A 26,555-nucleotide genomic window follows, 5' to 3' on the forward strand; every position below is an offset into this window, starting at 1 on the left:
CATGGCCTCATTTCCCCATTCTTTTGGGGACATTTTCTGTGCCAATGTAGGCAGGCTTGGCCATTAATGAGAGGTTTTTCTGTGCCAATGTAGGCAGGCTTGGCCATTAATGAGAGGTTTGTTGGGAATGCCCTCTCTGGAGTCATCAGTGAGTCTAGGTCCCTCTGAGCTTCTATGCCGCAGTATGTGCATTGCCTTAAACAAAACTTTGCTCCTGCAGTGGGATCCACCCATTACCGGGTCATCATGGCTTCTACTGGTCAAATCCATGTGCGTTCTGAGCTTGCCCTTCTCATGGAATAACGCAAGGCCCCATGCATTACTAGGGACAATGCATTTCCTGTATCCCATATTAGTCTAGGGGCCAAATGATGTGCAAGCTTCATCACTCCTACTTGCAGCCGTGGGTTGCACCATGAATGCAACGGTGCTCTGTTATTGATTGGAATGAACTTTCTGTCTCTGGATAATTAAACATTTTTACAACATTAGTTAGAAACAGTTTTCCTTTACATTTAAATTAGGTCACCAAGAAACTAGCTCAGACATTGCTGAACTTTGTTAAACATTTTAAAGTGCTACAACTTTGTTTCGGGCCATTGAAGGGTATGTGCCATTTTGCTACTCTTCGTGTTCTTATCGCAATGGCACGTGCATTTACTTCTCTTAAACTGATGTGGCATTTATTATTGCTGTAATTCATCTTCGTTTTGATGAGGCAACAATAATTCACACCTTTCTGCAACTCAGGACCCTTCAGATAATTTGAGCCTCATTTCAAGGAGTGTGGTAACACTAAAACGTGCAGTATTCCCGAATAACATGATTTAACTACTCTGCACTTTTATGGGTTTTGAAAAATATGCCTGCTTTTATGTTCCGGTACTTAACACCAAACAAAAGTATTAACGGATGTGGTATTACCCATTCTCCTACGTCTCGTCCCCTTTGCTCCATATCTTTGGGACATTCCATCCTTCAGGACGGGACCAGAGCACTTTGAAGCATCAAAAATAACAGGTTGTCCTGCTCTTATTTTTACACAGGGCCACTGCACGTGACCGTAGCCCTGCCTTCCTGAGCTCCAACCTGTGCATCATCCTTCTGTCCTTTTCCCCGCATGGTCGGGTTGGATGCGCTTGCAATGTAGGGACATTTTCTTTTTTGTTCCTTTGTACTTAATCTTCCTGCTCCGGTTACATGGTCTTCTTTACTCCATCTGTGCCGGAGCATCTGGGATTCGTGTTCTGTTCTTCGTTGCGAACATTGTTTCACAAGGGCGGATCCGCTTTCCTGTCTGTAGTGCTTGGACCCGGAACATCGGTGGGACTCTTGCTTCTACTGTGACTCCCTCTCCGTCCGGGCACTCCAGGGTCGGCTTGTCAGGTGGGAGGAGGTGTTCCAACGGATTCCTCCTCCGCATTTACAGCAGTTCATCAATGAAAAAAGGAAGTGTTCGGTAAATTACTTAATTTTTAGGGCACCCCGGCCAGGGCACTCCTACCCGGGGTCTTCTGGTTCTGGGAGGGGCCCATGTGGCTCTGGTACCAGGGTTCTCCCCGAGGTGTCCCGAATGGAATCTAACCTGGATTCCAGAGTTTGCTCCGAGGCCCCTGTGAAGGGGCTCTCAAGACCAGATATTCATCTGAGGTTCCCCATCTTGGGGCTAAGGTTAAGCCCAACATTTCTGGGGCTGTTTTGACCAGGGTTATTCCTGAGGTTTCCAAGTCTGGAACTAAATGTATCGAGCCTAGTCTCAAGGGTTCCTGTACAGTGACTAAAGGCACCGCGGTTATCCCAGAGGATCCCCAACTAGGGGCTGTATTTAAAACGGGCAAGATTGAGGGGGCTCCTCCGAGGGCTCTGGCTACGGGGGTGACCCTAAGCCTTCCCACAGTCTTCTGGTCGAACCGATCCTGCTGAGTGGGGCAAAGAAGGAGCGCAAAGGCCCTAAGTCTTCAAGTAGCGGCCCTGCCGAGGTTCCCTCAAAGAGAGCTAATTCTTCTGCAGTTTCCAAAGGTGCTCAAAAGCCCTGTTGATCTGCCGCTACCGGCTTTGACCCCACTTATTTCTTCTGCAGAAACTAAATGTGCTGAAAAGCGCCCCTGTGCTGCTAGTACTGGCTCTGCCGAGGTTCCCTGTCAGTGGGCTAAAATTGATTACAAAGCCCCTACAATCCCTCTGGTGACAACGGCCTCACTAAAATCTGTGATGCAGATCACTTCAGGCGGTGACAAAATGGAGGTTCAACCCACATGGTCATAATGCAGGAGGCACATAAGCCTTCTACAAGAGCGCAGTACAACAGTAAGTGGCTTTCTGTCGACTATGCCTTGTCTTTTATATTGGACCTTGCAGCCTGCGGCATCCACGTCTTATCGTGCAGAACATATCTCTCAGCCATTGCAGCTTATCTTACTACAGAAAATTGCTCTTTTTCTCTGACAAACCCAGTAATCAAGAGGCATTTCGAAGGCTTTCTGCCGGTCAGGACTCCTTACACAAAATGGGATCAAAACATAGTACTTACCGCTTTGTGTCACCAACCGTTTGAACCAATGGCCACTATTAAGCTGAAGTTTCTCTCCTGGAAAGTGGCCTTCTCGATTGCAGTAACATCTGCAAGAGGAATAAGCGAGCTTCAAGCTCTCCTTCGAACACCTGTTCTTGACCTTTCACAAGGATAAGGTTGTGCTTTGCACTCATACTTCTTTCCTTCCAAAAATTGTCTGAGTTCCACAAAAATCTGTTCATATCCCTACCGGTTTTCTTTCCAAACCCGGTTTCGGATGTGGGAAGGGTTCTACATAACCTGGATGTCAGAAGAGCTCTAAAGTTTTACCTTGACAGAAAAAGCTAACTTAGAAGCTCCTCACAACCCTGTTACTTTTGGGGACCTGAAGGGGAAACCGTCTTCAAAACCATCTATCTTACGCTGGATCGTTGCATGCATCTCAGAGGCATATACAATTCAAGGCCTTCAGCACCCAGGAGGCATTCATGCACATTTGCGGCTGCTGTTGCCTTCCAGAAATATGTTCCTTGAGAGTCCAAAGGCAAGGCTGCTATGTGGGCTTCTCCCTCGGCTTTCTGCAGACACTTTTGTCTTGACCTGAGCTCCTGGGCTGATGCCCAGTTCGGCCAGGCAGTTCTTAAGAATCTTTTCCAGTAAGGGAAATTTCCATCCTCCCGTTTCTTTGGTCAGTGCTTGTGATTCTCCCAAATGTATGGAGGAAATGGGACGAGACGTAGGAATATAACAAAGTTACTCACTGTAGTGACTACCGTTCTCCTAGTCCATAGTCCCATTTCCTCCATACGCCCGCCTGCCCCTCTAAAAAATAACCTCTATTTTGCTAATGATCCTTCGACTTTGGCGATAGAAAAAGACTGAAGGGTGATGCGCGGAGTGGGGCTCAGGAAGGCGGGGCTACAGTCACGTGCGGTGGCCCTGTGTTAAAATGAAAGAAGGATAACAAGTTATTTTTGATGCTTCAAAAGTGCTCCAGTCACATCCCGATGGACAGAATGTCCCAAAAAATGGAGGAAAGGGGACTATGGCCTAGGAGTAAGGTAGTCACTATGATGAGTAACTTTGTTATACTCTAGTACCTCATGCAGTAATACCACATTTCCCCAATTGAGGCAAAAGGGACCGCAAAATGGGAAATAACTCCAGGGTCCTCATGACTTTACAACTTGCAGAAGCTTGCTATACCACCGGTTTCCTTTGAAAAGCCCCATAGAAAGGATGCTCAATTAGGCGGCCATAAGTGAGGCAGACTGGAAACAGAAGTGGTTTATTAGAGTGGGTTTTACATTCCAAGAAAAAAAGATAATAAATGAGTAATGCATTTCAATGTAAGCTTAAGAAATAGCAGTAACTACCAAAATAAAATACCAATGCATTTGATGTACTTCTAGAGCACGATAGTCACAATCTTTTCTAATGTTGCCTCATTTTTCTAGATGCTCGCATATAACCTTGGAGCCGCAACCCTTTACATTACTGGCTTCATAACCTGTTCTGCAGCAGTTCAATCAGCAACTACTGTGAGTGACTACAATAAAAGGGCAGCTGCCTCGGTAAGTAGACACAACACTGTCCTCTCATGGTGTGCATGAATGCCTTAAAGAAGCATTTGCTTCATTCAAATTTCTGTTAAAATGATACACAGCCCACAAAATGTAGCTTTTACCCGAACCATAATGTGCAGATACATTATGCTGATTGTACCAAAAGAAGATTATGGGGTCTATAAATAGTATATACCAGTACTGCCACCCTCTCATTCTGAAAGTTATGAAGCTTGTTTCACCAATATATACCCTCTATGAAATATATTTTCATGCTGTCTCTGCCCCACAATATGTCACCATTGCTATCGTATAAGAGATTGTCATGCTGCTGTCTCCCATTTTCCCCCAATACGTACCTTGTATAAATAAGTATGTTCCTTCCAGTTATGAGGGGCTTGGAGGTGAACCCCCTTGGAGGCAAGTATAACTAAACTGAACCAAAAGGTATCAAAAGCAGTGCATGAACTGGTACTCACAAACCCAAAACGGGAAGGCTCATGTCTTTGTCAGGGGGAGGCTGACCCATTGATACAAAATATATGCTGCCACATATGTAGTAGGATTTGATCAAATAAACTATGCACAAATATCAAAGAATGAATTACTGTTACTTTAACCCTTGAGTGCTTGAATAGTTTCAGTCTGTATGCTAAGACAGTCAACTCACTGCCTGATACCAAGGCACTAGTAGGAACCAATAGTTGCAGTTGGGGGCTCTCTCTTACATAATTAATGGAGGTTGGTCCCTGGATTTTAGAAATAAAGCCACATAGCCCAGGGTGCTGAGAAGCGGGGGCGGCCAACTCGACCCATGGACCCGCTACCCTCCGCCCAAAGAAACCATAACGCAAACCAGGAGCCGCAGGGAAGGCCTGCATAGCTTGCAGAACCAGACCCGGCATAAGAGACTGTGGGACCGGACACCGGGGATGTCTCCCCGCAAAAATAAACCGAAATTGGTTACAATGGATTCCTTCACGACAGTCAGACCTCAAAGACAATCACAACAAGACCGGGAGACCTCGGAAGACCCGCCTCAACAAGAAGAGGACCTCAAACACGCGCAAGTTCTGCAGGCAATAGCGGCCCTCCGCACATCAGTCGAAGGGAAGATAGGGGAGGTGAAATCGGACATACAGCTCATGCGTCAGGACGCCCGAAACCTAACTGAAAGGGTCACGGCGATAGAAACTACCCTGCAAGACGACGTGGAGAGTACCCAAGATCTAAAGATAAAAGTCCAGGACCTGGAACAAAAAGTGGCAAGGCTGGAGGCGCGCTCCGAGGATGCCGAGGGTCGAGCCCGCCGAAATAACATTCGTATACTGGGGGTTCCAGAGGACTTGGAAGGCTGAGACCGAATTTATCGAAACATTGCTACAACAGGAAATTGGTCCAGGAAACCTCACCTAGGGGTTCTCTGTTGAAAGAGCCCACAGATCTCTCCAGAAATGCCCCCCACCCGGCTCACACCTGTGCGCAATCATTGCCAAAATTCGAAACTTTCGTGACCGGGAAACTATATTGCGGTACTCCAGGGAAGGTGGAGAGATCAAGAGGAAAGACTCGCCAATAGTCATGTACCCATATTATACCCCCACAGTGCAAAGAGCAAGGAACTCCTTCATCCCAATAAAAGCACAATTCCGAAAGCTCAACCTAAAATACATGTTGCTCTACCCGTCGCGCCTCAAAAGTCTGTACAAAGGAAGAGCGATATTTCTGGAGACCCCAGCCGCAGCAAACATGTGGCTCGAACATAATAATCTGGCTGATGGCAAGGAGGAACCACCACGATCAGACTTGGGCTGACTACGCACCCACCATGGCAAGAAGAGCAAAGCGATTCCCCCACACGAATACAGACAGCAGACAATTATACTACAATTGAGTCCTACTCTGATGTAAGCCAGATCGGACAGGAGCTCGGAGGACCACGCGAAATAAAAGAAAGGCGACCCACTCCACCGGAATCTGTGCAGGCAATCCGCCTACACACTACCTGATCTGGAAGGCCAGGAGTGGCCTGGAAGGCTCGGGACCCCCTGAGCGCTGCAAGTTGAAAGCAACTGCTAGGGGCGGTTCGAGTTGTTTTTTGTTTGTTTTCCCCATTCACACAATGGGAGTTACTCAAGTTAAAAAGTCTCCAACAGGTGTAACAGGTGGTGCCGGGAGGATGGGCACGGAGGGAAGAAGCCAAAAAGGGATGAACGAACGGAAGAGGTTGACGGTTGCTGGACTGGAGCAGCGGAAATCCTATTAACTCACCATGGCAACTGGAATAAAAATGACGACTTGGAACGTGAGGGGCTTGGGAACTTACCTATGCCGGAACAGAATCAAGTCCTACTTGAACAGAAAGGGAGTGCAAATAGCACTGTTGCAGGAGACACATTGCACTGCGGACTCTCTGGCCAAATTAGGCGAGCATTGGTGAGGACAAGGAATTGGAACCACCTACTCCAAATATGCCAGAGGAGTATACACCTGGATTCACCCCCAACTCCCATTCCATTTCATTAAGTCCGAGATAGATCCAGAAGGCAGGTTTGCGATACTGTGGGGCCGACTAGAACAGGAAGAGGTATGTATAGTGAACTCCTATCTTCCCAACACTAATATTCCGGCACATCTGAACAATGTATCCCAAAATCGCCCCATACAGGCACGGCATCTTTTTTTGGGCAGGGGACTTCAACTGTGTACGAGATCCCAACCTTGATAGGTCCCAGCCCCACCCGAAAGGTCCCTCAGCAGCCAAGGTAGCCCTATCCCTATTAATAGATGGACTAGACCTTGCTGACACATGGAGGGAGCAGCACCCCAACGCCCGGGGATACTCGTACTTCTCCTCCCCACATGACCTTCATACGAGGTTAGATTACGTTTTCATTAGCAAAGAACACCTGTCACAAATAGACAGTGCACAACACCTAGGGAGAACTATCTCAGACCACTCGCCACTTCTAGTAGAATGGAACCACGCTGGCCCTAGACCCCTTATCCCTATGTGGAGAATGCCGATTGACGCCCTGGGTGACCTGGCATTTAGGGAGGAGCTGCACGACTTTATAGATAACTTTATAGAGGTAAATACCGGAAGTGTCGACCACCTGAGCACGATGTGGGACGCCCTAAAAGTAGTGATAAGGGGGGAAACTATAACAAAAGCAGGAGGTATTAGAAAACAGCTGCGAGCAAGAGATTGAGCAATTTGAGGCCACCCCGGTGAACACTCACCAGAGAGAGGACACCCGCAAAGCACTTCGAGTTAAATGCACATCAGCATGGGGTAGACTAGCTAAATTTGACTAAACCACCAAGACTAACAGAGCACACACAGAAGCCGACAGGCCGAGTGGAATGCTGGCCTGGCTGTGCAATAAAAAACATCCCAGGCACACAATCACCAAGATACAGGATGCAGAGGGCAATGAATTCCAAACACAAGGCATAAACAACGCCTTCAAGTGCTTTTATGAACACCTATACTCCCACAAGGACCAAGTTCCCCGAGACCAAATCACAGATACTTTGGAGGAGATAGGACTCCCCAGACTAACCCCTGAACAGACTGAGGCCCTAGATGCAGACATCACGACCGAAGATATAACAGAGGCGATTAAATCGCTGGCCAACTGCAAGACCCCTGGGACCGATGGGCTACCCGCTGAGTTTTATAAAGCGTATGAGACCTCCCTAACACCTTTATTACATGAGGTTTTTCAAGAAGCATATGAGAGAGGGATATTGCCCGACAGCATGAGAGAGACCCTTTTGATCCCGATCATTAAACCTAACAAACCTGTCGACAAATGCGGCTTTTACCGCCCAATAGCCATGCTCAATTATGATGTGAAAATACTGACAATGATATTAGCGAAGAGGTTGGCTAGAATCATAGGGGAGATCGTGCACATGGATCAGTGCGGCTTCATACCGAGCCGGAACACGACCATGAACTTACGCAGATTACAACAGGTTATAAACCAAACTGAGGCTAGCACGGAGGCATGTGCACTGCTATCCCTTGATGCCATTAAGGCATTCGATTCTATACATTGGGAATGGCTCGTAGTGGTTCTAGAAGGTTTCGGCTTTGGCCCGGGGTTCATTAGGTTTGTTCAAGATACTTTATACAAAACCCAGGGCTAGGGTAAAAACCAGAAAGTATGTATCTGAGGTCTGGGACATATGCAGGGGCACTAGGCAGGGATGTCCACTATCCCCCATGCTTTATGTACTAGGACTGGAACCTATTGCCATCTATTTTCGGAAACAATTCTTCGATGCTGTGATACGCCTGGGGGGAGAGGATCACATCATCTCACTTTATGCAGACGATGTGCTGCTATATATTACGGACCCACACATTAACGTGCCCACAATGCTAGACGTCTTGAACAACTTTGCAAAGGTCTCAGGCATACAATTTAGCAGGGCGAAGTCCTGCCTCTTCCCTCTAGCTGGCCTCAAGAGCAAGAATATTGTAGAACTTCCTTCTGTGGGGATACAGTGGGAGGTCACCTCATTTAAATACCTGGGAATACACATAATGCACACCCCTGCACTGATGCATAAACACAACATGAAATCAGCAATCCCCGTCTTAAGAAAATCCATGAACTTCTGGGCAAAACTTCCCCTGTCTATGATGGGCAGAGCCTCAATAATTAAAATGATTGTCCTCCCCAGATTCCTGTAGGGGTTCCAAAATGTACATTACTACATCAATGCTTCCTTTTTTCGCCTGCTAGAAGTGATACTCCGTGATTTCCTATGGGAAAGGAAGACGCAAGATAGCACTCACCACCTTGGTCCTACCGCATAGCCAGGGGTAATTCAACTCCTAAACTTCGAGAAATATTATTTGGCAGCGCAACTCGTTTTGTGACCAAGTGGCTAGCAGACGACACCACATCTGAGACGCCCCCGATACAACCCTTGGTCTCCCCGATCCATCTGAAGGAACTTATTTGGGCCCCCAGCCAGCTGATGCGAAATGCCCCCTTCTTGGCTGCCCTAAGGCGAAAAGTATGGCACAGAGCAGAGGCACTCGCCCACGCAAAGCACCACTACTCCCCAGACATACCAATGATCTCGGACCTATGCAGATCCGACATGGACCTGCAACACCTCAGACGCTGGGAAGAAAAAGGGATATATACGTGGGGAGAACTATACGACGATGGCACCTTTAAGGAATTTGAAACACTACAGGAGGAAGCTGGAATCCACAAAGGCCAGTTTCTGTGGTATCAAAGGATACGGACTACAGCACGAAACAAGTGGACAACATGGCCGGAGGAACCGGAATCAAACCCTCTGATCACACTATTGTACAGCTTGGGAGAGGGATGGAGACCAGTGTCCCAGATCTATGGCCACTTGAGTGACACCCCCAAACCACGAAGTGCCTATCTGAAAAGAAGATGGGAAACGGACATGGGCCGGGAAATGGCTGATGGAGAATGGGAGAGGGCTCTAGCGTACCCTAAAGCGGTCTCCAGAAACCACAGATTTAGACAAATACAACTGAACCTGTTATACCGAACATATTTAACCCCATCCAGGCTGGCGAAATTCAATAAATCACCACACTCTGTCTGCACCTGGTGCGGAGAGGATAATGCGGACCTGATTCACATGTTCTGGTCGTGCACCAAAACACAGTCCCTGTGGACCACCGTACAGCTGACAAGCGAAAAAGCAGGGTTGACTAGGTACAAGTGGACCCTGGACGAATGCCTTCTGGGAACGTACCCCAGGCCGGCCAAACTTAAACACCTGGCCAAATTAATGGACATCATCTGCAAACTGGCAAAAAGGACAATTGCAATGTCCTGGAAAAAACCTGCAGGACCCCAACAAAAGGTATGGCACAGAGAATTGAAACAAAGGCATGGGAATACAGTGTTGCCAGGTCCATGGATGCCTCGAGCATGACCCTAACGGCCTGGAAAGAACTCACAGGATCCTTGTTTCACCCCTCGGATGGCAAGCCCCCATGAACAAGAACAAACCTATATAAAACGGATTCACAACCAACATCACAGAACCCCGGAGCAACCAGCCACAACTTCACTGGGTCCTTACAAGCTCAATTCCCCTCTCCACCTTACCCCTCGGCTTGCCTAACCCCCTCTGAACCGACAGACTGCCCTGCCATGATGGAAGGAGCACTTGGAGACAGTTAAAGTTGAATTGTTAAATGTTATTGTCTTATTACGAAATGCTTAATATCCTCTAACTATGGACATATTTTATGTCATGCAAATGTAAAAATGATAAATGCCAATAAATAAATTTAAAAATAAATAGTCCAGGGTGCTGGTTGTTGCACCCTCTTGCAGAAGACCTTTTTACCCCAGCCTTATCAGAGATCATTTCTTCTCAGAAAACATAGTGCTGTCAGAACCAACTGTCAAAAATCTCATTCTCATAGGTCACAACATTTGTCAGTCAGCCCGCACACTCCCAGTGTATCTCATGTCATGAGATGCAGCTCTGATCTCTGCTGGAAAGAATGCCATGTTGCAGTCACCTTCAACTGACCAATACGACTAAGCACTTGTAATGATATTACTGTACAGAAGGAGAAAGGAACAATGAACTGCATGCAAGGAGGTCACATCCAGGGAAACACATGAAAAAAACAAAACACAAATAATGTTGCTAGCCCCAATTTAAAAAGGGGGCTGCTCTGCCTTTGCCATACAATCACTGCCAGCATTGCCACTATAACAACATGTTTTCATGCTGCGTGCGCAGTTCCCAAAGAATACACAAGGCCTGCCTCACCAATATAAGCCCATGGTCCAGTTGGCAAGACAACTGAGGAAAGAGCTGTTGATGACCATGCAAGGTGGACAAATGTTTGTAGTTTTCTCAAAGTAAGACATTTTATTAAAACTAAAGGTTGCAAATAAAGCTTTGCTTGCCCTGCTCTAATTCCCTACCTGGTCGAAAGGTTAAGGGAACAATCTCTAGTATGGGTAAACTGGCACACACTCTAAACAACAAACATTCAAAGTATATGATAAAACAACACAAGATTAATAAACAATAATTAAACAATATTTGGATGACCTGTCCTGGGTAGAAGCCTCTCCCCAGGTTTCCAAGTTAGCTCAAACAAAAATCCACTGGTAACAATTCTCTGGTTTGGTTGAAAAGATCCCCTTCCAATCTCAATCTTGGAAAAATAGCACCAATGGTAATCCTGGTTATCTTCTCTTCAAGATTATTTGCCACAGTTCAAAAGGATGACTTCTCTAGCTACAACTTTACAATAGGTTGGGGGGGTTGTCTAGCCGCAATGCTGTAAGGACACACTCTTCGACGCTTCTGCATGATCTGAAATAATCCTGGCCAAAGTAGCAGATCCTGAGAGCCTGGCAGCACACCGACCTTGTGGGGTAACCTGAGAAAACAAAAAGTGACAATCTAGGAGGGTTTGGAGGCAGTAGGGCGGAGAACGAGCCTGCCGATGGTGAGCCCTCTGTTGCCGGAGCACTAACTAAGATGGCGGCAGGAACGGGTATCGCAATCCGTACTGATACGGACTTGGAAGTAGCATAACTGTGTGGCAAACCGGGGTCAACAGCGCCGCACTGCCTGCAGTGGGTCCTGGCAGCATTTGTGTGGGACAGAAGCAGGCAGCAAGCATGGAAGCGGCAGCAACCCCATAGATGGAGTAAGAGAAGGTCGGGTAGCCGCCAGAGAGAACGGTGGTGTAGAGACACAGCGAAGCGACCCAACGAAGCAAGAGACTTGCGCAAGAAGGACACATGACTCACCCGGAGACGGGCTGCAGCAGAGGAATATAAAGAGCAGACCTGTAGAGATGAACAAGAGGGTGAAGCCGATGCATATACAAAAGTGCCTGCCTCCCAAGATAAACATTACCCTACACACGAGAAAGTAGACTGTGACCGGCAGGGTGGCGCCTCCCATCCCCCCGGTCAGAAATATTATTGTCCCTATGGTTCGGCCATGTGCTTTTAACCATAATTCGATCGATCATACAAACATTTTCTATGCACCCTACCCGAGTTTTCGTCTCTTGAACACAAGCAAAATCAGGCAGCAGGGCGCGGCCATCTTGTGATAATCTTATCACTTGCCGCATCGCCCTGGGTGACCTGCATTTGCGGCACTAAATCATATCCCCCGCCCCTGAGCCTGACATCACCAAATCATTTATATTCTCCGCCTCTCTCTGTGACGTTGCTGGGCAGCGTAGCCAAACGCGCCCAGTCGTCACCTACGCGACTAGACGCGGAACCCCAAAAACAACACACAATTAGGAATATGAAACTGTACTTTAAAAGGAAAAAGCAAGACTGTACAATTGGTAAAGTACATTTATTTCACATGAATTGTTTCGATAACATTCGGTGTCTGACACAATCATAGAGAATGGATTTTTTTTTCTTTGCTCTCGTTCCATAAATCCGCAAATGTTAATCGTAAGTCACGCGCTGTTCCTTTTGGGTACACAGGGCGTTCATTTTGTCAAAATGAAGCACTTCGGTCGCTCAGTGAATTGCAAGGCTGGTGCATCAACTTGGCACTAGACCACCGTAAACGTTGTTATGTTGCTCCTAATCGCTGGTACCGCGTATGGACAGATTGGAACTTGTCTATCGTCCCAAAATACGGTTAAGTAGATCCAGTGATTGACACATAGCTGCAGCTGGCGGTTGAAGAAGCCATTGGTCGCGGTCTGGAATAGATGACAATCACAGAACGGCACGATGTACCTGTTTGCAAAAGATAAAAATCGAAATGTGTCTCAGTAGCCGATCTTTATTACAATTAATCATTTTCTTTATTAGTGCAGAGGTGACACAAAGTGAACCGAGAGAATATAACGTGGAATATCAAAGTACTCTGCTATTTGCTTCTGAGGCTAGTGCGATCGAGAATGTTGAGCTCTAAACGTAATGCGTAAACTGGGGCAAGAATTCGAGGTGCAAAAACAATGTAATGATTTATTAGCGTAGAGCCAGGGAGAAACGAGTGGTGGTCTACATGCGTCTCGATGCTGGCCTGCCCATGTGCCCGGTAGATAGCCCCGCACACAAAGGTTGTACTAGCACTTCATTGCAATATGCCACACAGAACGAACAAGTACAATGTGACCCAGCAATAACGGTCAGCTATTCATATTTCGACTAGTTCTGGTATGAAATTGTCTAAAGAGAAACTTGCATTATATTTGGCATTTCCATTCTCTTGGCGCTTTGCAGACCGTAATGCAGACTCCTCCGTTCGTGTCAATGATTTCTCATAAACTGAACTTATATGTAACTAGGTGCAGTTTCGGAATGGGCAACCTTATCACATCATATGTTATTACACCACCACCCCTTCAATTCAATCCCTTTCGGAATGGTCCCTGCCTCTCTAGGTCAAAAACCAATACAACCTTATACTGTGGGCCTCCCATCTCCCAAGCAAAAATTCAAAGCTGGTGACCTTCACTCAAAATGAACATACATTCTTACTTCGCAACCTCCCGTGCCAACTCATCCATGTGAACATGAATTTTGAAGCACATGCACAGGGAATTTTGTGGCTGTCACTACTCGTTTTTCGTGGCGCTGCTGAGCTGTAGGGGAAAAATTGACGATGACAGAATGCCCTCTATTCTGAAATTATAGTCGATGTAACACAAAAAATGAGTCAAAATGTGTCTAGTGATGGGCCCACTTTTGCTTATCTCATGGCCTCCTACCCCATGGCATGTTTTCACAGTCAGTACTTCTTGCTTTTTGTTTTGTGGCCTAGGTCTAAGCCCTTTTGTAGGACGAGCAGATATTCAGCTTTTTGCAGAACTTTATTGCAAGTCAACTGCCAAAACCCAAATAATCTTAAACACTGTTACCCATTGGTCATTAACACGAAAAATGAAGGTCCCACAGTATCTCGACTAAACTGTGAAATGTGAAAGCACTCGTAATAATTGTAATATATTTTTAAGAAAAGCACTGAGAGGATAGATTTCAAAAGAGAAACTGCAAACTTTATTTGTACAGTTTCTATAAACATTTTTTGAAAAAATAAAAACAGACGTTAATCAGTTCAACCGTGATTTGAACGATTTAACAAGCTCTACTTTGGGTGGACATGGCGCGCTGGCAATGTTTTGTGGCAATGTATGTGTGCTATGAACAGATTTGTGCGCAATTCCATGAGTATGCATCTCGACGATATTTACAATAAGATCTTTCACAAAATCGAATTCCATTTTCTCACATACTGGTTTGACAACCCATTATTTGCTTATTTTCGTAAAGGCCATATTGTAGCGAAGCATCCCTAAGTTTCCTGCAGTCCTAGATTGTTCCCGGCCTACATTCTCGTTGTGCGCTAATACCGCTAGTAAAGTCCTACATTTCATCCCTTGGATGCCAAAATGCAATCTCTTTGGTATGTACTTTAGGCACATATTGCGGAACACCTCCAAATCTCCTGTGTGACAGAATTCTGTGAGTCCCTTAAGATCTCTTGATAGAATTTTATCAAACACAATCTTCTCAAGGGCTTTGTGTGGAGGTGAAGATGGGATCAACTACTTCTTCTTCCGTGCCTGCTTCGGGGACAAGGGGCCATGTTCACATTGATGGAAATGTTGGTTTTCTGTCACACATTTCAGCATCTTTATAATCTCCATCAAGCTGCTGTCGAATACTATGTATTTGGCCTCTTTTATTATACTGTCATCTGGCAACACTGTTGTTTCGGACTGAACCATTGTGGACATATCAGCCAAACCGGACATACTATAGTCGATATCTTTGTCTGTTTCGTCGGTCAATAGTGTTGATGCTCCAGTTTCTGTCATTTCAACATCTGTTATTTGATGATGGATAGGAGAAAACATCAATGTGGAGTGTTTTTTGGGCAGCATTTTTTTGGCGGGTGTCCATTGCGTCAAGTGCTCAACTAGTAATGTTAAACTATCATCTATAAATTCAATTTCACCTTCCTCTGGCAGAGCAGGCGCATTGTAGCAATGGCCCAAGAAAACTTTGCTGGAATCGCCGGTCATATTAGATTCATTTTCTGGCCATTGGACATAGGCATCTCGAGTGTGAACACGACGCGCCTCAGTGAATAGTTCCTCCATGGTGAAATCAGTTTGGCAAGCAGCATCTGTCATTTGTATCGCTGTCTGTGTCTGCTTAGTCAGTACTCCATCAGGCAACTACAGGACAGATAGGAAAAGGGATGTTCAGTGTAAATCCAACATACAGTGTTGTACAATTTACATTAAAAAAAGAATATAATGAAGGCCTTAGCACAAAACTATTGCCAACAATATAAAGTGCTTATAACTAACCTTTTTGTATTTCTTTTCTTTGAAACCTTCTTTACTCTAACATCAGCAAACTGGCGCACCGACTCAGATCCACGTTCCTCCGGTTCAATATACGGATCTAGTATACATCCCTACAAAAAATAGTATCCATTTAAAATAAGTCATTGCCATTACACATATAATTAGACCGACTTTCTTTCATTAGATGGTACTGTCAGTACGTATACCTCTGGCTCCGGATCAACTGTACGGTCTGGTTCCGGAATAACTACAAGGAATAATGTAATTGTAGAGGACGCTGCAGCATCTCCCTGAAACGCAGTGCTTGCATTAGCAAGGTTGAAAAGATTGGAAACTGGACACACAATTTGGAAAGACGACCAAGGTACATATCAATAATAAAGTAGGAATGAAACATAGTGTAAAACAATTACACAATATGAAAATATGATCAGATTATCTTGTCCTATTGAGCTAAGAAGACCCATACCTCTGACACCGGATCTACTGCGAGGGATGTTGTAATTGTAGTGGACGCTTCAGCATCTCCCTGAAACACAGTACTTGCATTAGTAAGGACGAAAAGATTGGAAACGGGACACAGAATTTGGAAAGACGACAAAGGTACATATCAACAGTAAAGTATGAAAGAAACATTGTGCAATGCAATGATACGTTGCGGAAATATGATCACATTATCTAGAATTCCGTGCATAAAAACAGTCTGGAACAGAATAGCTAGGTATGATTACCTGATACGCGCTCGTAGTGGTTGATGACTCCCGGCAAGACTTGGATGTTGAATCTTGTTCCTTCATATTTGGTGGATAGTCATGGAGTGGTAAAGGGATAGTATTATTCGATTTAGAAATTCCAACTTTACAAAATGGCATGTAAGGATACTGAATACGAGAAAATTACTTATTTAAATGCATAATATAGCATAGTTATCTGTCCCCATAAATGATTTTTCTATGTGAGTTCATAAAAACAAGGACTGATGTTTAGCAAAATAGTCATTATTTCAAAAGCTAATCAATCACATAAATATGGAAAGTACCATAAGTGACATTTACACCAAAAATGCAGGCGTAAAGCTAAATCCGGAAGCGTGACTCACCTGTGGTGTGATTTTCACGAATAAAGTCAGAATAGCGTTTGGGAGCAATTTCAGAGTTGTTCTCAGTTGATTCCTCTTTGTGTACAAGGATGTGTCGTACTTATCTGGTTCGAAGTGCACGCTGCAGATGCCGTATCGATGACCCCTCTTGTCCTGCAAGACTTGTTTGACTCTACTTTCAAGCTCTTCCGGTGGATATCCGCAACGTCTGACCCATTCTCTTATTCGATCAACAGTTTTAGGGAATACATGCATTGTAATGCCTTCGGATTTGTCATGGGTCTTCGAAGGGCAACCGTAAATAGAACATGCAGGCATTGTTGTAAATTCTGCAAAATAAAGGTCAACATTATTAGAAAATTATTTAGCATAAACATGTGAGAAAGAATGAATTGGACCATACATTGTTCGTTGCACGCTTTCTTTTGGGCACCACAGCAAAACCAGTGCAGCATGTGTGGCTGTATTATGGGATAAATTGCAGAAGCGATTCATTGATGTGTTGAAAATCAGAACATGTTACTTGTCCCTTGAATGTACTATTGTGCATGAAAAGGAAACATGCTTATATCATAGACACGGTCCGTGAAGGATGCAATACGATGCCAATGGACACTGAAGAAAATTGATATATCGATAACATAACAAAAGAAACTCAAGTCAATAGCAATGAACTACGGGGTTCGATACTTCTGAATAGATATAAATTTACAAATGAAGGAGATATGATTAGGATACATGCCCTTCCCTTGACCAACAAACAGTTGGATTCAGCAAGCAGAGTAATTAGTGGCAGGAGAACAGGGAGATATTCACAGGTAGCACACTGACGAGTTCACTCGAAGCGGTCACAGAGTAGCACGTTCACAAGTTGACTTGCAGTGCTCAAAGATGTTCTCTTGGTAAATATCCAGTGGTTTATAAAGAATAACAAAAAGGGGTGTGTTTGTGAATGAATGACGTGTATATGTCGTGGTATTATGTACATTGCAGGGCAGCGGTCTGCTTCAAGGGAGCCTGCCTGGAGACACTGGGTCTGGGGAGGCCATGTGAACAATGGCCCCTGGGCGTAGGATACCTTTTGAAGTGTACATGTTGTTTGGAACCCTGGCCATCCCCGCCCCTGACAGCACCCCATGGCAACGCACATCCACTGGTGCGAACTGCCTTTGATAGTGGGGGGTGGGATGGATGGGCCTGGAGGCATGCAGACAAGGCACCGGAACACTGCTGAATGGAGACACACTTTTGTGGATTGCAGGGGCATGGTCTGCTTCAGGGGAGGCCTGCCTGGAGACACAAGGTCTGGGGAGGCCATGTGAGCAATGGCCCCTGGGCGTAGGATACCTTTTGAAGTGTACATGTTGTTTGGCACCTTGGCCGTTTGCGCCCCTGACAGCACCCAATGGCAGTGCACATCCACTTGTGCGAACTGCCTTTGATAGTGGGGGGTGGCATGGATGGGCCGGGAGGCGTGCAGACAAGGCAGCGGAACACTGCTGAATGGAGACACACTTGATTCACTTAAAAACTGAAACAACCATTGATAAAAAATATGTTGTGTTTTATTTCGTTTCTTATTTTGATGTCACAAGAATACTAGACATTGTAAAGATCTGGTTGCAGCTCAGCAAGGGAAAATCCCGTGTACTGACCGCTGTCACTGGGGAAAGTTTGTCTAATGGCGCCAACGACACAGGCAGGTATTAGTCATCGAACTCGGTGTCCAAGCCTCCCATGAAGCCACCATGTGTACGAACGATAGGCCACCAGCCGGTACCACCTATGAAAGAGAAAGATGCAATCTGTTTTTAAATGACCAATATAAATGTATTAAACCTTATTTGTCAATGACAATTCTTGTATGCAATGGCATTTTTGCCAGGACAAATGCTAACTAGACACTGCACAATATTGAACGACTTTTATGTTACTATTACTAGAGAATTGCAAGACTAAACTAATATGGCAATGAAATCTTGAAGTTACGAGAATATAGGGGACATCCGTGAAATAGTAGTGGCCTAACTGACATCACAACCAGACTATATTTACTCGTTACTTGGATTACGAGGGCGAACTGTTGTGCGAAGTTCGTGCATAAGCACCATCAAAATCCTCAACACGGACCGTGTGAGACAGACTGCCGTGAAGTCTGGCAGCTCGGTAACGCAATGCGGCGGTGGATCGCCTTGCGATATGTAGGACAAGCATCCAGAGTTTTCTCGGCAGCAGCAGTGCTCCACCTTGGTTGGCATTAGCACGCACTGATTACAGGTACACCAGGTGGAAACACCGTCCATGCGACTAGGCCCAGGCTCTTCATCTGTTGAAACGTCCGCCCAACTGTTGTCCAAATCCCCATCGTTTACAGAGCTTGCTCTTTCCAGTAATTCCTCCTCGGAATACTCTGGCTCGTACAGGTAGGGCATTATTGTTGCCATTGTGTAGTAAAGAAACGAAAATAATCTATAGCGGTCGTACTGGTGTCTGTTCACATGGGCTACAAGCAACGGAAGTAGCTGACCAGAGCACAGAAACGAGTCACAGAATACTCAAAGAAATACAGCGAGAGGAATGGAAAAGAAAATCTGCTGTTGTGTGTTGTGAAACGCTCTGTTTATACTTATCGAGGAAAGAGGCATCCTGCTGTTTCCATGGTGACACGTCATTAGCTGAGGCGCAGAGAATGTTTACACGAGACATGCTTTGCCGTTGTCAAATGGGCGGTATGCGTCTAGTGATGTCAGGCTCAGGGGCGGGAGATATGATTTAGTGCCGCAAACGCAGGTCACCCAGGGCGATGCAGAAAGTGATAAGATTATCACAAGATGGCCGCGCCCTGCTTCCTGATTTTGCTTGTGTTCGAGAGACGAAAACTCGGGTAAGGTGCATAGGAAATGTTTGTACGATCGATCGAATTATGGTTAAAAGCACATGACCGACCCATAGGGACAATAATATTTTTTTACCAAACCATTCCTTTAAAACACTAGGAGGATGGAAGTAAACACTCTGACTGGTGACACGCATGTAACATAGGAAAATAGCTGCAAGTAAAGCAGAGAGGGCTGTATCTGGGGGCCAGAAAACCTGGAAGACTGCAAGCAGCGCACAGCATGAAAGACGCTGACACAGACTCTGGATTGGGAAGTAAGCAGCATTTGACTTGTGCACACCATTACTGCGCTGCGCTGCCTCAGCTCACGCATGGGGAGGCATACACTGCAAGCTGCCCCATCCCTACAAAGGGTACAGTGATGATATCGCCCATCTGGGGAGCATAGGGTGGTCAGTAGGAGCCTTGCACATGCCTTCCAAGGCACCTAAGAGTAGATCCAGGCAACCCACGTTGGACACATTTGCAAAATCAGCAAGCAAAAGTGAGGCTGGGACACTGGCTGCTCTAGCTCGGCAAGGTGAGATGAACAGACGGGGGGGTGGGCGGGGTTAAAAAAGTCCTGGCTGCGATAGCAGCCCTAAAAAAATCACATTGGAAATTAAAATGGAGACAGGGTGTTAGGGTGCTGGCTGAGAGGACAGGGTCCATGGAAAAGCAAGTGGCAGAGAATATGGTGAGCCTGAACGACTCCATGAAAGACATTACAATATGGGCAACCCAGAAGGAAAAATGTTAGAATTATTGGTCTCCCTGAAGCGGAAGAAGGAGCGAACCCGACGAACGTTGTGTAAAACATGCTCTTGCAGGAAATTGGTGAAGGTACCCTCGCTCAAGGCATTATAGTAGAACGGGCACACAGATCACTAGCCAGGAGACGACCACCTGGGGCCGCACCAAGACCCATTATAGCCCCATTCCTAAACTACAAGGACAGAGAAAAGATCCTGGAAAACTTCAGAATGGGTGGCACGATACAAAAAGCATCTTCAACAATCACTTTGTACCCCAACTATACCTTGCAGGTACAGAAACTAAGGATGCACTTCGCCTCAGTGAAGAAGAGGCTCTGCAAATCCAACCTCAGATATATGTTGTTGTACCCGGCAAGGCTAAAGATTATACGTAATGGCCAGGCCCTCTTCTTTGATACCCCAGAGGAAGCGCAAAAGTGGATGGAAAGCCTGCCGCAAGAGCTGAAAAACAGTTGAGCGACACCATAGAGGTATGATTGGAGGCTCCTCATATGCAGCAGAAGAGGTACGGTAGGATTAGCACCGGGAAAAAAGAATGGAGCAACGACCATACCTTCAAGGAAACCTTTTGGTTTGGTGCAACATTTTGGTGGACAGCAGGAGCAACGGCAATGCGGACTCCAGAAGATCAGGAGCACACGTTGTGAAGAGGCATCACCCGCACTTATCGTGTTAGTTCTGGATACTAGTGGTTATATATCCGCCTGCCACACACCGGGCACAAGAGGCCTAGGACAGCTGGTGCGGTATGGAGAAGTGGGAATTCCTTAGCATGAAATACATAGCTGGGCGATTTTTGGGGGAAAGTTGGAGAAGGGGGGCATTTTGGGGGGTCAGCCTACATAACCACACAACGAGTATACAACACAAACATTGGAACAAAAGGGTACACAGTAGACTTTATTGATGACAGGGGACCTTAGGATAGCCACCTGAAATGTCAGGGGGCTTAATAGTTACATAGAGGAACAGAATAGTGACATATTTACGCTGGCAAAAGGTGGAGATAGCACTCTTACAAGAGACGCACCTTACCCAGGAGAAACATTCCGCCCTCACCAGAAAATGGTGCGGCAACACAGTGGGCTAAGTGTATTCGGCATACACGAGATGGGTACTCATATGGATAGCACTGACTGTGCCCTTTAAGGTGATCAAGACAGTTACAGACAAAGAAGGCAGGATGGTTTTAGTTCACAGCTTTTTAGAAAAGCGTGAGCTGTCTATTCTCAACACTTATGCCCCAAACCACGACAATTGGCCCATACAGAAATTGTACATTAATTTGGGGAGGCGGCTTTAACTGCAGACGGATCCAAGACTCCCAAGACTCGACAGGTCTAATAGTAAAGTTGCGCACCCGCCCCCCCCCCAGCTAAAGCCCTGAACACACTGCTACAAGCATTCAACCTGTCAGACATATGGAGGATTCTTCATCCGCAAGCCCGGCGATACTCAAATTAGTCTGCTCTGCAAGGGTTATACACTAGACTGATCTGCGTTTTTATGGGACAAGAATCCCTAAGTGAATTCACGATGGCAGAATACAAGGCATGTGCACTGTCAGATCACGCGCCGCTATAAGTTACATGGCGAGTAGTCCCTCCAAGAGTACGCATTCCGACCTGGATGCTCAGAGGTGAATCCCTGAAAGATTGGCGTTTAGAGAACACCCTAGGGTGGGCATCAAAGATTACTTTGAACACAATACTGGCAGTGTAGCATCAGCGGGAACGCTATGGAAGGCTTTTGAGGCAGTGATCAAGGCATTGGCAATAGCCAAGGCAGGGGGGATACAAGCCGTAATTGAGGAGGAATTATCCAAGGCAGAAGCCACCCTTGAGGACATAGAACGGACAAAAGACATAACTAATGCCCTGGCCCCGGAAGCTAACCGGCTGAAACAAGAATGCATAGAACATTGGGATATGTTGGGTGCACTAAATTATATGAAACCCGTAGAGAGACATTCTGGTGGAGACAAACCAAGACGACTGCTTGCCTGGCTGTATAAGAGTGACTCAAAACGAGACATAAGGTCTGTTAAGGGCGGGGATAGCGTGTTGTGCATGACACAGGAATGATTTTTGAATACTATAAAGACCTATATGCAGAGTTATCTGAGATACAGACCTCCGAGATAGACAAAGCTCTAGAATATATAGACCTCTCGAGATTCTACCCCGCTGCGGCAGAGAAGCTGGAGGCTCCTATAACTATAGAAGAACTGAAGGCCGCTATTAGAGGGTTACCAACTGGCAAGACGCCTGGAACGGACGGGCTGCCTAGCGAGTTTCACAAAGAGTACATGATGGAAGTGACGCCCTCACTGCTAGCAATGTTGAATGAGGCATACAACAGAGGCCCTCCTGTTGTTGTTTAGGGAATCCATTATTATCCCACTACTTAAACCAAATATACCAGAAACAGATTGCAGGTCGTACAGGCCCCTGTCGTTGCTCAATCAGGATGGGAAAATACTCATTGCCCTACTTGCCAACAGGGTCAAGACAGTAATAGCCGAGCTTATACACCCAGACCAGAAAGGATATCTGCCAGATAGGAACATTACGTGGAACCTACGAAGGTTACACCACATTATCGATCACACCAAAGACAGTACAAACCAATACATGGTGGCCTCACTTGGTATGGGGCCCACTTATATTTAATGGGTACGGTTATTGTACAGCAAGCCAGTAGCTAGAGTTAAGACTGGCAGCCACATCTCGGAACAGTGGGTATTAGAAAAGGGCACAAGACAGGTTTTCCCATGGTCCGCCATGCTGTTTATACGAACCCTCGAACCCTTAGCAGTATACCTCTGGAAAGAGTGTAAAGAGTCAGGTATAGTCATGCACAGGATGTGGAATTCGATTTCCTTATATGCTGATGACCTGCTCCTATATCTACACAAAACCTGGAAACTAAATTACAATATAAACTCAAAGTATTCCAACTGTATTGCCAAATTTACGGGCATCACGATCAGCAAGCAGAAATCGTGCTTGTTCCCACTTGCAGGATACAGTCGGAAGTCAGTGGACTCGCTCCCGGTGCTTCCATGAGGTGGACGGCAGAAACATTCAAATATCTTGGGGTGGACATTTATCATGACCCAAAGGTGGAACATGCACAGAACACGCAGAAGGCGGTCTTTTGGTCCAGGTTGCCTCTCTGTGATGGGTAGAGCCGCGTTATTGAAAATGGTAGTCCTCCCCAGGCTCCCTCACTACTTCACCAATGTCCCATACAACATCCCAAAGGGCTTCTTTACTAAGCTGGACACTGCATTCCGGTGGTTCCTATGGCATAATACCAAATGTCGATTGGCACTGACAAAATTACAGAGACCATACAACCAAGGGGTTATCAAAGTGCCCAACCTCGAGGCATACTTCGTGGCAAGCCAACTGCAGTTTGTCACAGGGTGGCTGTCAGATGAACCAACTCAAGACACATTATAGCCGACGAGCACCCCATTTTTCTTGGGAACCTAAAGGGGTGTGGCCATTGGAGATCTGCAGTGGAATGGGAAATTAGTGGACTTCAGCACACTCACTATAGAAACAAGTTTGCATAGGGGTCAACACATTATCCATGCCTCTTTACTGAAGGCACTAAAGCAGAAGGGGCTGGAATCTGCAAGGGGGGTAAAAAAGAATCAAGTGATAGAAACACTGTGACACCTCCGAAGGAGGCCATGTAGTATCAAGGCTAAAGGAACTAATCATAACCCAGCAGGTAAATGTGATGGTGCTGACCCGCCAAAGTTGGGAAAAGGACCTACAAGAACAGATCACTGACAAGGCATGGGAGCGGGTGACCTCATATCATAAAAAGGTGTCCAGAAATGCAAAATTGCAGCTAGATTAAAAGTGAATTTCAGATTTCAAACATTTCTGAGGCCTTCTAAATATGATTCCAGAGACTGGCTGGGTGATGCTAAGGACATGCACAAAAATGCATAGAGGTTGGAGCTGTGCCCCATGTAAAAGATGATGCCCGCACATTAAGTCTGTTTCCCACATCCCATAGAAAATAGCAGGCCTAAAGACAGATATGCATAGCTTTAAAACCTCAAGGAAAATCCACATGGTTATTACTACACTGATTTGAAATGTCATACAGAAAAAGTATCATTCAAAGTTACATTTTATTCTGCATTGCATGTACATCACTCGATATCACCTTGTGTATTATTTAAAATATAAAGTGAACAGGCCTGAACATATTGTTAATGTAGTTGGGGTAACTTGAAACAGGACAAAAGCCTAACCCCAGTTCAGGATTGCAGTCACAAGATATGAGGCCACACAGTACTAATTCACAAGTTTAAACTGTTTTTTCACATTAAGCTTGTGGACACTGCCAGATGGCTGGGCTAATGTATACACTTCACAGTGACCTGTCAATTATATCAAACAGTAGGCCTCTGAAAAACTCCATTAGATAAAATCACAGGACTGTTATCTGATCACTACACAAAAGCAAAGGAAGTCTTGCATTGAAATGTATTAAATATCGGGAAGGAGAATGTGATGGGGATGCATAAACAGTCACATCTGCAGGACGAGGTATGCATTTCATCCCTCTTTGATCTGAATAGAAAGATAATGGATGACAATTGTAATCAAATGTATAATTCTGCACAAAAAAAGCAAGGTCTTATCAACATGGACCAGTTGCAAATCGTACCTAGAAAATATGTTTTTTCACCACATGTAAAATCCATATGAGGTTTCATGGAAACAGGAGATAATTAGGAAAAACACTTGTCTCTGAAAATCTACATCACACAGGGACATGCAGTGCATGTGATCGTGCACATTGATATACAGAATATGGTGATCTATATTTTATTAAAAATGCATTTCCATATATTAGGAGTGAATTTACCCTCCCTTTGCAGTCATGGGACTGATGGACACCACACCTAGTCACAAGGGTAGGGAGGAGCTGAAGAATATACAAACTAGCATACACACAGAATTGAGGTATTAATTATTAGTAGAGGAAGGCTGAAGAATATTTTCTGAAAGGAAGTGGCCAGGGGAAGCCGAACTGAACCCATCTGGATGTCTTATCCCGGTGCAGACTGGAGACCGAAGCCATTGAAAGAGGGATGACCATCTCATAATTAAAATTGGTTTTCACACAGCCAGCTGAAAAGAGAGCTTGCTGGTGGAGTAATTCCAGATTGTCTGGATCCCAGCTTATGCTCCAGAAATGAGAAGCCCCATTTAAAAAGGTAAATAAAACCCCAATGTAACTCCAAATTGTCCCTATAGAAGGCCCATGGAAAAATCTTGGAATTAAAGGCAAATGTTAATGTGACAAAGAACCAGGTGCAGTGGCCTTGCATTTCCCATGAACATTGAATGTAAAGTGAGATTTTCTTTTCCGGAAACCCCAATGCATTTCTGTATAAGAGGCACCGTTTGAAACTGACAGCCTTTTGGTGAACTTGAATACATATTGCTTTTGTAGAATTAAGCAGCATTAAATACAATTCTTTAATTCTTTTCTCATTCCATCACAAAATCACACAGGCCATAGTGTAGTCTAATGTGGCATCATGCAAACCTTTGCATGCCAGAGTGAGACTAGTCATAAATTAAATATTTGTGAAAAAAAAATTGGCATGAAGAATGAATTCTATTCATAGAAAATCATGGCAATTGTTACGCCTCTGCAGTTTCTTACCTTGAAAGCAGACTAAAGAGCAGGGGGTTGACAAAGTGCCTGACACTGGAGAATAGCACATCTACAGCCCATAAACACATGCAGACTGAAAACTACACACATGCACGTTAAAAACTGTGCACACATAACATAGTAGTTGCACACATATATAGATTGAAAGCAGTACCCACATGTTTATTGAAAATTGCCCACACATGTTTTTTGAAAAAGCTGCACATACATATTCTGAAAAGACCTCACACGTGTGTATTCAGCGTAGAGTTAAAAATCTGCGAGATCATTTTTTCTGAATCTAAATCTGCAGAAGTCTTAGGCAAGCTTGATCCCTGTCTGAATATAAATTATGTGCCTATAGCCAATACATTCATGACCCCATACACATATATTTGTATCAATATTGCTATATTTTCTGCAGTAATATACTTGTTTTGATACTTGAGAAAATCAAGTGTATTGAGATAAGTGCACACTCAGGCCAAAAAGCGGCAATGTTATCATTGTAATAAATTGCATTGTCTAGTTGGAAGCCAACATAGGAGGGTATTTATAATGCCTAGTATCTTTTAGAGTATGATATATATATATAATTGAAATTGGAAATGTAGGCTTGCTGTGAAACCAGTAGAGTGATTCAGACAGGCAGGTAAAATGTGTTTGACTGACCGT

At 45.1% G+C, this 26,555-nt stretch overlaps 1 protein-coding gene across 1 annotated transcript in view; it reads left to right on the forward strand.

Moving 5' to 3' along the window:
• PLLP (plasmolipin) overlaps positions 1-26,555 on the forward strand; it is a 175,361-nt gene that overhangs the window by 125,105 nt on the left and 23,701 nt on the right. Inside the window, exon 3 of the mRNA XM_069653335.1 lies at positions 3,970-4,086. Coding sequence (XP_069509436.1) covers positions 3,970-4,086 — 117 coding nt within the window. The remainder of the gene's footprint in view (positions 1-3,969; positions 4,087-26,555) is intronic.

Source organism: Ambystoma mexicanum, chromosome 1p, assembly GCF_040938575.1.
Source record: "Ambystoma mexicanum isolate Mex_15411 chromosome 1p, UKY_AmexF1_1, whole genome shotgun sequence".
Taxonomy (NCBI): domain Eukaryota; kingdom Metazoa; phylum Chordata; class Amphibia; order Caudata; family Ambystomatidae; genus Ambystoma; species Ambystoma mexicanum.